The following is a 12703-nucleotide window of genomic DNA, read 5'->3' on the forward strand; positions in this document are numbered from 1 at the left end:
ACTTGTGTCATGCACAGAGTAGATGTCCTAACCAGACTTGCCAAAATTATAGTTTGTTTACAAGAAATGTGTGGAGTGGTTGAAAAACGAGTTTTAATGACTCCAACCTAAGTGTATGTAAACTTCCGACTTCAACTGTATTACATGCATTCTGTTTGAGACAAGGCTAAGACATAAGACATACAAGATGTTTTTCCCTAAAACAGAGAGGTTTTAGTGGCTGAAGGGGGAGATGTCCTCAGGATAAGGGGAAAATGGCCAGACATCAATACAGCCGCTGAAAATGAACAGACAGACGTAGGGGAAAAAACACAGTTCACACACATTTTTTCCCACTTCTCTTTTCAGTTAGTTTATTTTTTCAATTGCTTAATAAAAAAAAACAAAAAACGAATTGACGACCAACCACAAATTCTACAGCTCATCATCACCCTCTGGCTGGGAGACTAGCTTGCCTCGCTTGAGTAACCATGCCAACACCTCCCATCTCATTCTGTCTCCCTCCTTCCAATGTCAATGACATGCAAATGGAGGTGCGTTGCATTCAATAGTCGGGTACGTCACGTGACCTAAAGGTCAAGTGTCGAAGGGCGCTGGGAGGCCCAGTGTCACAGATGAGGAAGGACTCCATTGTGTTTCAATGAGTCACTACATTGCATATGGAACCAAAATCGGCCAATAGCACTACAGCATAGCTTTCAATCTAAAAATATCACAGTAATACCACACTTAACAGGAAAGAGATCATCGGTAATCACAATGGATTCAGTCACTTAAAATCTAAACCCATTGATAAAATAAAAACTCAAATGAACATTTTAAATAAAAACCTCAAATAAAATAAATAAAATCAGCTCATAGGCATGCGCACACTTAGACGGATGGGTTTGTATAGATCTCCCAACTCATTATATATATATATGTTTCAATTCAAGACCCTCCTAGTGACTTGGGTGTGTGACTACCTTAAAAAGATTTGGATTCTTGATGCAAGACAGGAAAAACAAAATAACACAAAACTTCCCAAAGAGATTCAATTCAATGGGAAATCAGAAGCAAGTAACACTAGTAGTCGTAGGACTGACAGACTGTCCCAGACAGAGCAGTTCATTCAACATGACCTGAAGCCATAGTAAGAAGACATAGAAAGACCACCTTCCTATCCACACAACCCTATTCAACCCTAAAGCTAAATAGGATGTAGCCATAGTCTCTGTATGTACCATTCCCGCTGAGCACTCGTTCTGTTTTCTTAAATACGGGCCATTACTCTACAGTGGATTACATACAGCCCATCAAACGATAGAATGATGAGTGGGTTGGTAAACGTCAATATCGTGGTAAACACATTTGCAGAAGCCAGAATAATGCGAATCACATACTAGCAACCTACATTATATCATAAAAATAATCTGTAAAATAACACAGATTAAAAGATGTCATCATTATACTGATAAGACTTGCAAAATGGCTGCTTGAACAGGAGACTATTTGAAGAAGGATTTTATCATGCTTGTTTCTTCCTCCTCTTAAAAGGAGCTACATTTCATTTTGCAAGAAATAATAAACTCAAATTCGGCCACTCCGTCTCAACAAGCACACTCTACCTCCCAGCCTTAATTTTTAAAACAGGACGCAACTCCATAAATGTATTATTATAGATGACAAGGCCACTCTTCTGACTGACTTCAAACCGACCACATCTATGATTCTTCCTTCTAGCCAAACCTTCCCTCTTCGTCAGGTCAACCAACTCCTCAAACCCTCCCTCTTCGTCAAGTCACCAACACCTCAAATCTTCCCTCTTAGTCTAGTCAACCAACTCCTCAAACCTTCCCTCTTGGTCTAGTCAAACAACTCCTCAAACCTTCCCTCTTAGTCTAGTCAACCAACACCTCAAACCTTCCCTCTTAGTCTAGTCAACCAACACCTCAAACCTTCCCTCAGTCTAGTCAACCAACACCTCAAACCTTCCCTCAGTCTAGTCAACCAACACCTCAAACCTTCCCTCAGTCTAGTCAACCAACACCTCAAACCTTCCCTCTTCGTCAGGTAAACCAACTCCTCAAACCTTCCCTCTTCGTCAAGTCACCAACACCTCAAATCTTCCCTCTTCGTCAAGTCACCAACACCTCAAATCTTCCCTCTTAGTCTAGTCAACCAACTCCTCAAACTTTCCCTCTTGGTCTAGTCAAACAACTCCTCAAACCTTCCCTCTTAGTCTAGTCAACCAACACCTCAAACCTTCCCTCAGTCTAGTCAACCAACACCTCAAACCTTCCCTCAGTCTAGTCAACCAACACCTCAAACCTTCACTCAGTCTAGTCAACCAACTCCTCAAACCTTCCCTCAGTCTAGTCAACCAACACCTCAAACCTTCCCTCAGTCTAGTCAACCAACTCCTCAAACATTCCCTCTTAGTCTAGTCAACCAACACCTCAAACCTTCCCTCAGTCTAGTCAACCAACACCTCAAACCTTCCCTCAGTCTAGTCAACCAACTCCTCAAACCTTCCCTCTTAGTCTAGTCAACCAACACCTCAAACCTTCCCTCTTAGTCTAGTCAACCAACACCTCAAACCTTCCCTCTTAGTCTAGTCAACCAACACCTCAAACCTTCCCTCAGTCTAGTCAACCAACACCTCAAACCTTCCCTCTTAGTCTAGTCAACCAACACCTCAAACCTTCCCTCAGTCTAGTCAACCAACACCTCAAACCTTCCCTCAGTCTAGTCAACCAACACCTCAAACCTTCCCTCAGTCTAGTCAACCAACACCTCAAACCTTCCCTCAGTCTAGTCAACCAACACCTCAAACCTTTAATGCTAGAGGATCCTTTAATGCTAGTACACAATACCACTGTCAAAATGTATTTGTTATTTTTGAATATTTTTAAAGCAAATAACCGCCTTAAAACCATTTAAAACAAATCAAACCTGTGCAACAGATCAGCCCTAAAATATTCCATAATCATACATATTTAAACCTGATTTTAAAGAAATAACAATGATAATATTAACACAGAAGGTAACACAAGCGAGGATATTAAACCCCTCCCAAAAGGACAACGACAAAGAAGCCTCAACAAAGCAGTGCCCCCCCCCCCGAGTCCTCAAGTCCCCCACGACAGACCCAGTGTGCCCTCTCTGTCAGGGGCCTGGCTGGGGTAGCCTGGGTTGGAGGATGGGTTGGCCTGTGTGTGTCTTGCAGCCAGCCCACTTGAGTCTTCTTCCAGTAACGTTAGCCATCTGCCAGCAAGCCAGCCAGTCAAAACAGGCCAGCAGACCAGGCCCAGTGTCTCAGCCACACAATAGGCATCTGGCAGGGGACTAAAGCAGGCCTGTCCCATGTTGCCTGGGGGGTTGGAGGGTCGCCTGGGGGGAGGTAGGCAGGCAGGCCTGTGGAGGGGCAGAGAGGGAGGCCTGGGCAGAGGGTCGCCTGGTGAGGGGACAAACTAGAAGGAGGCATGCTCCCCCAGCCAGCCACATAGACCCCGGGGTGGAAGGGGTCTAGAGCTGAGAGGAGGAGAGAGGAAACAGATAGGGGTGGAAGGGGTCTAGAGCTGAGAGGAGGAGAGAGAGAGGAAACAGATAGGGGTGGAAGGGGTCTAGAGCTGAGAGGAGGAGAGAGGAAACAGATAGGGGTGGAAGGGGTCTAGAGCTGAGAGGAGGAGAGAGGAAACAGATAGGGGTGGAAGGGGTCTAGAGCTGAGAGGAGGAGAGAGAGAGGAAACAGATAGGGGTGGAAGGGGTCTAGAGCTGAGAGGAGGAGAGAGAGAGGAAACAGATAGGGGTGGAAGGGGTCTAGAGCTGAGAGGAGGAGAGAGGAAACAGATAGGGGTGGAAGGGGTCTAGAGCTGAGAGGAGGAGAGAGAGAGGAAACAGATAGGGGTGGAAGGGGTCTAGAGCTGAGAGGAGGAGAGAGAGAGGAAACAGATAGGGGTGGAAGGGGTCTAGAGCTGAGAGGAGGAGAGAGAGAGAGGAAACAGATAGGGGGGAGGGTCTAGAGCTGAGAGGAGGAGGAGAGAGGAAACAGATAGGGGTGGAAGGGGTCTAGAGCTGAGAGGAGGAGGAGAGAGGAAACAGATAGGGGGGGTCTAGAGCTGAGAGGAGGAGGAGGAGAGAGAGAGGAAACAGATAGGGGTGGAAGGGGTCTAGAGCTGAAAGGAGGAGAGAGAGAGGAAACAGATGGGGGTGGAAGGGGTCTAGAGCTGTGAGGAGGAGGAGGAGGAGGAGGAGGAGAGAGAGAGGAAACAGATAGGGGTGGAAGGGTCTAGAGCTGTGAGGAGGAGGAGGAGAGAGAGAGGAAACAGATAGGGGTGGAAGGGGTCTAGAGCTGTGAGGAGGAGGAGGAGAGAGAGAGGAAACAGATAGGGGTGGAAGGGGTCTAGAGCTGTGAGGAGGAGGAGGAGAGAGAGAGGAAACAGATAGGGGTGGAAGGGGTCTAGAGCTGAGAGGAGGAGAGAGGAAACAGATAGGGGTGGAAGGGTCTAGAGCTGTGAGGAGGAGGAGAGAGAGAGGAAACAGATAGGGGTGGAAGGGGTCTAGAGCTGTGAGGAGGAGAGAGGAAACAGATAGGGGTGGAAGGGGTCTAGAGCTGAGAGGAGGAGAGACAGGAAACAGATAGGGGTGGAAGGGGTCTAGAGCTGAGAGGAGGAGAGACAGGAAACAGATAGGGGTGGAAGGGGTCTAGAGCTGAGAGGAGGAGGAGAGACAGAGGAAACAGATAGGGGTGGAAGGGGTCTAGAGCTGAGAGGAGGAGAGAGAGGAAACAGATAGGGGTGGAAGGGGTCTAGAGCTGAGAGGAGGAGAGAGAGAGGAAACAGATAGGGGTGGAAGGGGTCTAGAGCTGAGAGGAGGAGAGAGAGAAAACAGATAGGGGTGGAAGGGGTCTAGAGCTGAGAGGAGGAGAGAGAGGAAACAGATAGGGGTGGAAGGGGTCTAGAGCTGAGAGGAGGAGAGAGAGAGGAAACAGATAGGGGTGGAAGGGGTCTAGAGCTGAGAGGAGGAGAGAGAGAGGAAACAGATAGGGGTGGAAGGGGTCTAGAGCTGAGAGGAGGAGGAGAGACAGAGGAAACAGATAGGGGTGGAAGGGGTCTAGAGCTGAGAGGAGGAGAGAGAGGAAACAGATAGGGGTGGAAGGGGTCTAGAGCTGAGAGGAGGAGAGAGAGAGGAAACAGATAGGGGTGGAAGGGGTCTAGAGCTGAGAGGAGGAGAGAGAGAGGAAACAGATAGGGGGGGGGGTAGTTGGCAAACAAGCACAAAGGAGATAGAGAATGAAATGTCCCTCTGGACACCACCTTCTCTTCTTAACCTCCGAGGAGACCCTCTGTTCCCCAGAGACGGCTGTTACCCGACCCTGTACCCCCACACACCCTTCTCCTCTATGCGTCTCACAACCACTCTTTGTCCTCCTCCCGTCTCGTTGGAACAGGCAGCATGGCCAGTCCTTTTAGTTGTGTGTGTAGTGTGTCTTGTTTATGCATGGTTTCACGTTTCTGTCTCATCCCCAAACCGGAACCTAAACCCTTTCGTCCCCGGATAAATTCTGTACTGCCGCCCGGTACGGTGCCATGCCTCCTAGCTATCAACCCAGTTAAGGCCTCCCTATGTCAGACAAGTGGACCTTTTTTTAGTTGATTTAACCAGGTAGTCTTATTGAGATAAAATGTATTTTGCAAGAGAGACCCGAAGACGTGTGAACCTAGGTCCAGGCTGGGACCTGGGTGGCTAGGTGGTGGTGAGCTTCTGAATGGTCCTGTTGTAGTACTGTGTGGTGAGGGCCTCCAGAGGGGTCCAGTGATGGGCACGCAGCTCGATGACCTCCATGAGGAGGGAGCGGGTCAGCTGAGACTCAGCTGGACATAGCATCTTGTCCCTGGCTGTGGCAAGGAGCTCAGTCATCATCTCTGGAAGCTGCTCCTCCAGGAGATGACCTGTGGACTGCAGCTGGACGAGAGGAGGAGGAAGAGAGGGGAGGAGGGGGGTTAGGAGGAGGGAGGGAGGGTGACAAGAGGGGAGGGAGGGGAGTGGAGTAGGAGGGACAAGGAGGAGGGAGGAGAGAAGAAGAGGAGAGGGAGGAAGAGGATGAGGGGAGGGAGGGGGTTAGGAGGAGGAGAGAGGTGAGTCAGGGTTACATCTAGCCGTCTGAATATTAAGAAGGCTAGTCAGAGACGGGTTGGCTAGCTTCAGAGTGTGTGTGTGGGGGACTAAGAGACTGGTTGGCTAGCTTCAGAGTGTGTGTGTGGGGGGACTAAGAGACTGGTTGGCTAGCTTCAGAGTGGGAGGAGGGGGTGACTAAGAGACTGGTTGGCTAGCTTCAGAGTGGGAGGGGGTGACTAAGAGACTGGTTGGCTAGCTTCAGAGTGGGAGGGGGGACTAAGAGACTGGTTGGCTAGCTTCAGAGTGGGAGGGGGTGACTAAGACTGGTTGGCTAGCTTCAGAGTGTGGGGGGGTGACTAAGAGACTGGTTGGCTAGCTTCAGAGTGGAGGGGGATGTGACTAAGAGACCGGCTGGCTAGCTTCAGAGTGGGGGGAGGGTGTGACTAAGAGACTGGTTGGCTAGCTTCAGAGTGGGGGGGGGGGTGACTAAGCGACTGGTTGGCTAGTTTCAGAGTGGGGGGTGACTAAGAGACTGGTTGGCTAGCTTCAGAGTGGGGGGAAGGGGGTGACTAAGAGACTGGTGGGCTAGCTTCAGAGTGGGGGTGTCTGTCTAAGGTATGGGGCTGGTTGGCTAGCTTCTGAGTGGGGGTGTCTGTCTAAGGGACAGGGCTGGTTGGCTAGCTTCAGAGTGGGGGTGTCTGTCTAAGGGACAGGGCTGGTTGGCTAGCTTCTGAGTGGGGGTGTCTGTCTAAGGGACAGGGCTGGTTGGCTAGCTTCCCGAGTGGGGTTGTCTGAGTTGTGGAAGGTTAGGGGCACGCTCTTTAACATATGTCTGTCCCGGAAGGATGGAGTCCCATTATAGGAACCTTGGCCTGTCTGTCCTTCTGATAATCTCAAATTCACATACAAAACAATGTGAAAATTCTGGAGGAATTCAAACAATTAGTGATTAGCTCCACTACAGCTATGGCAGACTTCTTAGAGCTGGCCTGACAGGTCACTTTCCCTGCTCTGCCCTCGTCCTCTCTCTTTCTCTGCCTTGAACAGAGCTCCTCCCCAGCCCTCCTCTGATCTCCAACCCAGCTCCAGGCTCTAGTTTCTAGTCTGCAAACTAGTTTCAGACTCTGTTCGTAGCCTCTACACCACCTCAGTGTCACTCTATAATTCATGCTGAGACAGAAAGATTCCTTCACTACATCCAGACAGACAACAGCCTGACTACACCTGGCTTGGGCTGAATAACATACAGTGTATACTGGCTCTCTGTTTATTAATATACAAAGGGCCGATGTGTACTGTAAGAGGCTTCAGTGAAGATGGGAATGTGTTGACGTACAGGACAGAATAGATAGAATATGAAGAGTACATACCCCCATAGAACAACACAGGACAGAATAGATAGAATATGAAGAGTACATACCTCCATAGAACAACACAGGACAGAATAGATAGAATATGAAGAGTACATACCTCCATAGAACAACACAGGACAGAATAGATAGAATATGAAGAGTACATACCCCCATAGAACAACACAGGACAGAATAGATAGAATATGAAGAGTACATACCTCCATAGAACAACACAGGACAGAATAGATAGAATATAAGAGTACATACCTCCATAGAACAACACAGGACAGAATAGATAGAATATGAAGAGTACATACCTCCATAGAACAACACAGACAGAATAGATAGAATATGAAGAGTACATACCTCCATAGAACAACACAGGACAGAATAGATAGAATATGAAGAGTACATACCTCCAACACAGGACAGAATAGAAGAATATGAAGAGTACATACAGAACAACACAGACAGAATAGATAGAATATGAAGAGTACATACCCCCATAGAACAACACAGGACAGAATAGATAGAATATGAAGAGTACATACCTCCATAGAACAACACAGGACAGAATAGATAGAATATGAAGAGTACATACCCCATAGAACAACACAGGACAGAATAGATAGAATATGAAGAGTACATACCTCCATAGAACAACACAGGACAGAATAGATAGAATATGAAGAGTACATACCTCCATAGAACAACACAGGACAGAATAGATAGAATATGAAGAGTACATACCTCCATAGAACAACAGGACAGAATAGAATATGAAGAACACAGGACAGAATAGATAGAATATGAAGAGTACATACCTCCATAGAACAACACAGGACAGAATAGATAGAATATGAAGAGTACATACCCCCATAGAACAACACAGGACAGAATAGATAGAATATGAAGAGTACATACCTCCATAGAACAACACAGGACAGAATAGATAGAATATGAAGAGTACATACCTCCATAGAACAACACAGGACAGAATAGATAGAATATGAAGAGTACATACCTCCATAGAACAACACAGGACAGAATAGATAGAATATGAAGAGTACATACCTCCATAGAACAACACAGGACAGAATAGATAGAATATGAAGAGTACATACCTCCATAGAACAACACAGGACAGAATAGATAGAATATGAAGAGTACATACCTCCATAGAACAACACAGGACAGAATAGATAGAATATGAAGAGTACATACCTCCATAGAACAACACAGGACAGAATAGATAGAATATGAAGAGTACATACCTCCATAGAACAACACAGGACAGAATAGATAGAATATGAAGAGTACAGACATACCTCCATAGAACAACACAGGACAGAATAGATAGAATATGAAGAGTACATGAACAACAGACAGAATAGATAGAATATGAGACATACCTCCATAGAACAACACAGGACTCATCTCCTTGATGGAGATACAACAGTAGAGACGTCTGGAGATACAGTATCTGTTTGTTCTTTATGTCTACAGCAGTCATGCAGAGTGACAGAAGTTACAGATATACACCCACAGCAGCGCTGGGTACTATACTGTATGTATGACGAGTGCCATCTTTCTGTTTGGGAGGTTGAATGACAATGAGAGGAAAAACAAAGAGAGACACGGACAGAGAGAGAGACCTGGCTCTCACGATAAGACAGGCTATGTGCACACTGCCCACAAAATGAGGTGGAAACGGAGCTGCACTTCCTAACATCCTGCCAATTGTATGACCATATTAGAGACGTACAGTACCAGTCAAAAGTTTGGACACACCTACTCATTCAAGAGTTCTTGAATTTTCTGCATACTGACCTCTGTGTCTTAAAGTAATGATGGACTGTCGTTTAACTTGCTTATTTGCTCTGTTCTTGCCATAATACGGACTTGGTATTTTATCAAATAGGGCTATGTTCTGTATTCCACCCCTACCTTGTCACAAACACAACTGATTAGCATAAATGCATTAAGGAAAGAAATATTAATTACTAGTCTGCAGCTAGGAATTCGGTATCATTGAATGCGAAGACCGGCAACCGACGAAACATCTATTCTATAACGATGAATGTCACTCTGAACTATCCATTCTAAATACGACAGAGAGAGAGAGAGAGAGAGAGAGCAGACAAACTCTCCAACAGAGATCAAGACGACACACTGAACGTAAATATATATATTGATTGCAATTGTACCCGAATGAGTGAGCATTCATGTGCAAAGGACTAGCATTTCAATTGTTAGAATGATCAACTCTGTCGGGACTTCTCAGCTGACCCCCACTTCCCCTTTTGTCTAGCAAGCCGCCATGCCGGTTTAGCCCACTAGGGCACATCCGCTATCATTTCTTTGTAACCATCTACTTTGTTTGTGTTATGCATTTCTGTGAATTACTTAGTAAATAAACGATTTTAAGACAATTTATATATGGATGACTCAAAGTGAAGACTGGGTTCGTGCAGATAACCAACAATTTACAACTTTTGGAATGAGACTAACGTGAGGTAAAATAAATAATTCATTAATTAAGAAGACTAATTGATCAGACATTAAAATATCTGAAAAGTTGTATTAGGAAAATTATAACTTTGTAATTTGAATTTTTTCTTGGAACCCCAACTTCCTAGTTAATTACATTTGATTAATCAGTTTAATCGCGTAATAATAATTACAGAGTTGTTTGATAAGTAAGTCTTCAGTTTAATGATGCCAAAGACACGACAAAAGCGCTCCAAAGCTTTTTACTATCATTCTTTATGTCCTTTATCTTTGTTTCATAGTGTAGTTTCTTCTTTTTATTCAGTTTAGTCACATGATTTCTCAATGTGCAATATGTTTGCCAATCGGTTGTGCAGCCAGAGTACCCATTCCTTTTGCCTCATCCCTCTCAACCATACCCTTTTTCAATTCCTCATCAATCCACAGGGATTTAACAGTTTGTACAGTTCTTTTTATTTTAAATGGTGCATGCTTATTAGTAAATGGAATAAGCAATTTCATAAATGTGTTAAGTGCAGCATCTGTTTGCTTCTCATTACACACCATGGACCAACAAATATTCTTTACATCAACACCATAGGTATCACTCCAACACGTATTGTATGACCCCTTAAACACTATATCAAGCCCAGCCTTTGGATCTTTGGTTTTCCTAGATATGGCTACTATACTGTGATCACTACATCTGATGGATCTGGATACTGCTTTTAAACACATATCTGCAGCGTTAGTAAAGATGTGATCAATACATGATTTCATTCCTGTGCTGTTTGTAACTACCCTGGTCGGTTGACTGATAACCTGAACCAGGTTGCAGGTACTGGTTACAGTTTGAAGCTTTTTCTTGAGTGGGCAGCTTGATGAAAGCCAGTCAATTTTTAAATCACCCAGAAAATATACTTCTCTGTTGATATCACATACATGAGATCAAGCATTTCACACGTTATCTAGATACTGACTGTTAGCACTTGGTCTATAGCAGCTTCCCACCAGAACGGGCTTTATGTGAGGCAGATGAACCTGTAGCCATATTACTTCAACAGTATTTAACATGAGATCCTCTCTAATCTTTACAGGAATGTGATTCTGAATATAAACAGCAATACCACCACCACTTACATTTATTTGCCGTAAATGTTATAACCTTGTATTGCTATCACTGTATCAAAGGTAATGTCTAATTGAGTTTCAGAGAGTGTCAGGATATGAATGTGATCTGTTACTAGCAAGTTATACATTTCATGAACCTTGTTTCTTAAGCTACATATGTTAACGTGGGCTATTTTGAGTACTTTTCTGGGATGCTTGCTTGTTTTCATTTCTTTACTGAGAAGCTTAGCAGAAGTAGATATTATCATGTTATTTAATGTTACTGTGTGCAGGGTGAGCTGCACACAGTGGACATCCTACTAGGGCACACCGCCTTAGTGCTAGCAACATAAATCTGGTTCATAGACACATGATTGCTGCATACAATAGCTGTAGGATCAGCAGAGGCATTTAGGGCAGTTGGAGGTACATACATTAGGTTACTTACATTGTGTCTACCAACGCCACTGGTATAATGTACAATTACTGAAGCATTATGATGACTCAGCAACACAATGGTAGGGATTAACTGAGCTGGGGTCATTGATAAGTCATGGTCTCAACGCAGCCTTATAATGCAGTGAAAGGATCCAGGAAACCAAGTGGGTGGATCCCATCCTCCTAATAAGGTATCGATATTGTCAACAAAAAGTTACACCCATTGAGCTGCAAAATTCACGTAGCCATTTGTGAAGAGAAAAAAAATCCTGCTAAAGCGTTCAATGACGCAATTCAGAGAGGGCACATGGCCAGATATGATGGGTCTTATATTAGTGTCTAGCAGAGAGTCAATCAGCTCTTTGAAATCCAGTTTCAACTGCTTAGTAATATCATTTACCCGAGCTCCGTGGTAGGACATTGTTTCAGCACCAGGAACTGTCACATTCCTTACCATGGAGCTGCCCAAAACCATGGCTGGTGAGAATGACTTAGAAATCCAACCACTCCCACGCTTCACAGGATGGTGCTGGCATCCACAGCTCGTGACATGCAACCATCGTTGATTGTCATGCTCCTCTTGCTGTGCTCCTTCGACTCCGCTATCAGATGGGGGAGGAGAGGCAGGAGTTGGCTCCCCTGGCGAACCAACTCCGGGCAACACCGGCCAGTCGGTGCGAACACCATCCAAGGAACAGGCGTAGAAATTTCCTCAGTTTCTTATGTAGGCTGGCGACCTGTGTGATCAAGGAAGCCACATCAAGCCTATAATCCTCGGCAAGCAAACAATTATCGCACTGGAACTCTGAGTGATCCGGTTTGTCCCGAAACAAAGCGTAGTAGATACAGCTCCTACAGCCCAGGAACCATTCATTTACCTCTCCAGACAACTCATCAGGAATCATTCATTTACCTCTCCAGACAACTCATCAGGAATCATTCATTTACCTCTCCAGACAACTCATCAGGAATCATTCATTTACCTCTCCAGACAACTCATCAGGAATCATTCATTTACCTCTCCAGACAACTCATCAGGAATCATTCATTTACCTCTCCAGACAACTCATCAGGAATCATTCATTTACCTCTCCAGACAACTCATCAGGAATCATTCATTTACCTCTCCAGACAACTCATCAGGAATCATTCATTTACCTCTCCAGACAACTCATCAGGAATCATTCATTTACCTCACCAGACAACTCATCAGG

General features: G+C 45.2%; 1 protein-coding gene and 1 long non-coding RNA gene across 2 annotated transcripts; both read right to left on the bottom strand.

Moving 5' to 3' along the window:
* Positions 1-325: 325 nt before the first annotated feature.
* On the bottom strand, positions 326-3634 carry LOC123999274. Its single transcript, XR_006832415.1, has 2 exons — positions 2816-3634; positions 326-2782 (listed from the first exon to the last, which is right to left on the bottom strand). It is a non-coding gene; the product is annotated as an uncharacterized LOC123999274 (long non-coding RNA).
* Positions 3635-4893: 1259 nt separating this feature from the next.
* LOC123999379 (CBP80/20-dependent translation initiation factor-like) lies at positions 4894-8896 on the bottom strand. Its single transcript, XM_046305094.1, has 2 exons — positions 8864-8896; positions 4894-5946 (listed from the first exon to the last, which is right to left on the bottom strand). Exons 1-2 carry the CDS (start codon positions 8867-8869, stop codon positions 5728-5730), a joined length of 225 nt encoding a protein of 74 aa, XP_046161050.1. The 5' UTR covers positions 8870-8896; the 3' UTR covers positions 4894-5727.
* Between the last annotated feature and the right edge of the window lie 3807 nt (positions 8897-12703).

This window comes from Oncorhynchus gorbuscha, linkage group LG16, assembly GCF_021184085.1.
Source record: "Oncorhynchus gorbuscha isolate QuinsamMale2020 ecotype Even-year linkage group LG16, OgorEven_v1.0, whole genome shotgun sequence".
Lineage (NCBI taxonomy): Eukaryota > Metazoa > Chordata > Actinopteri > Salmoniformes > Salmonidae > Oncorhynchus > Oncorhynchus gorbuscha.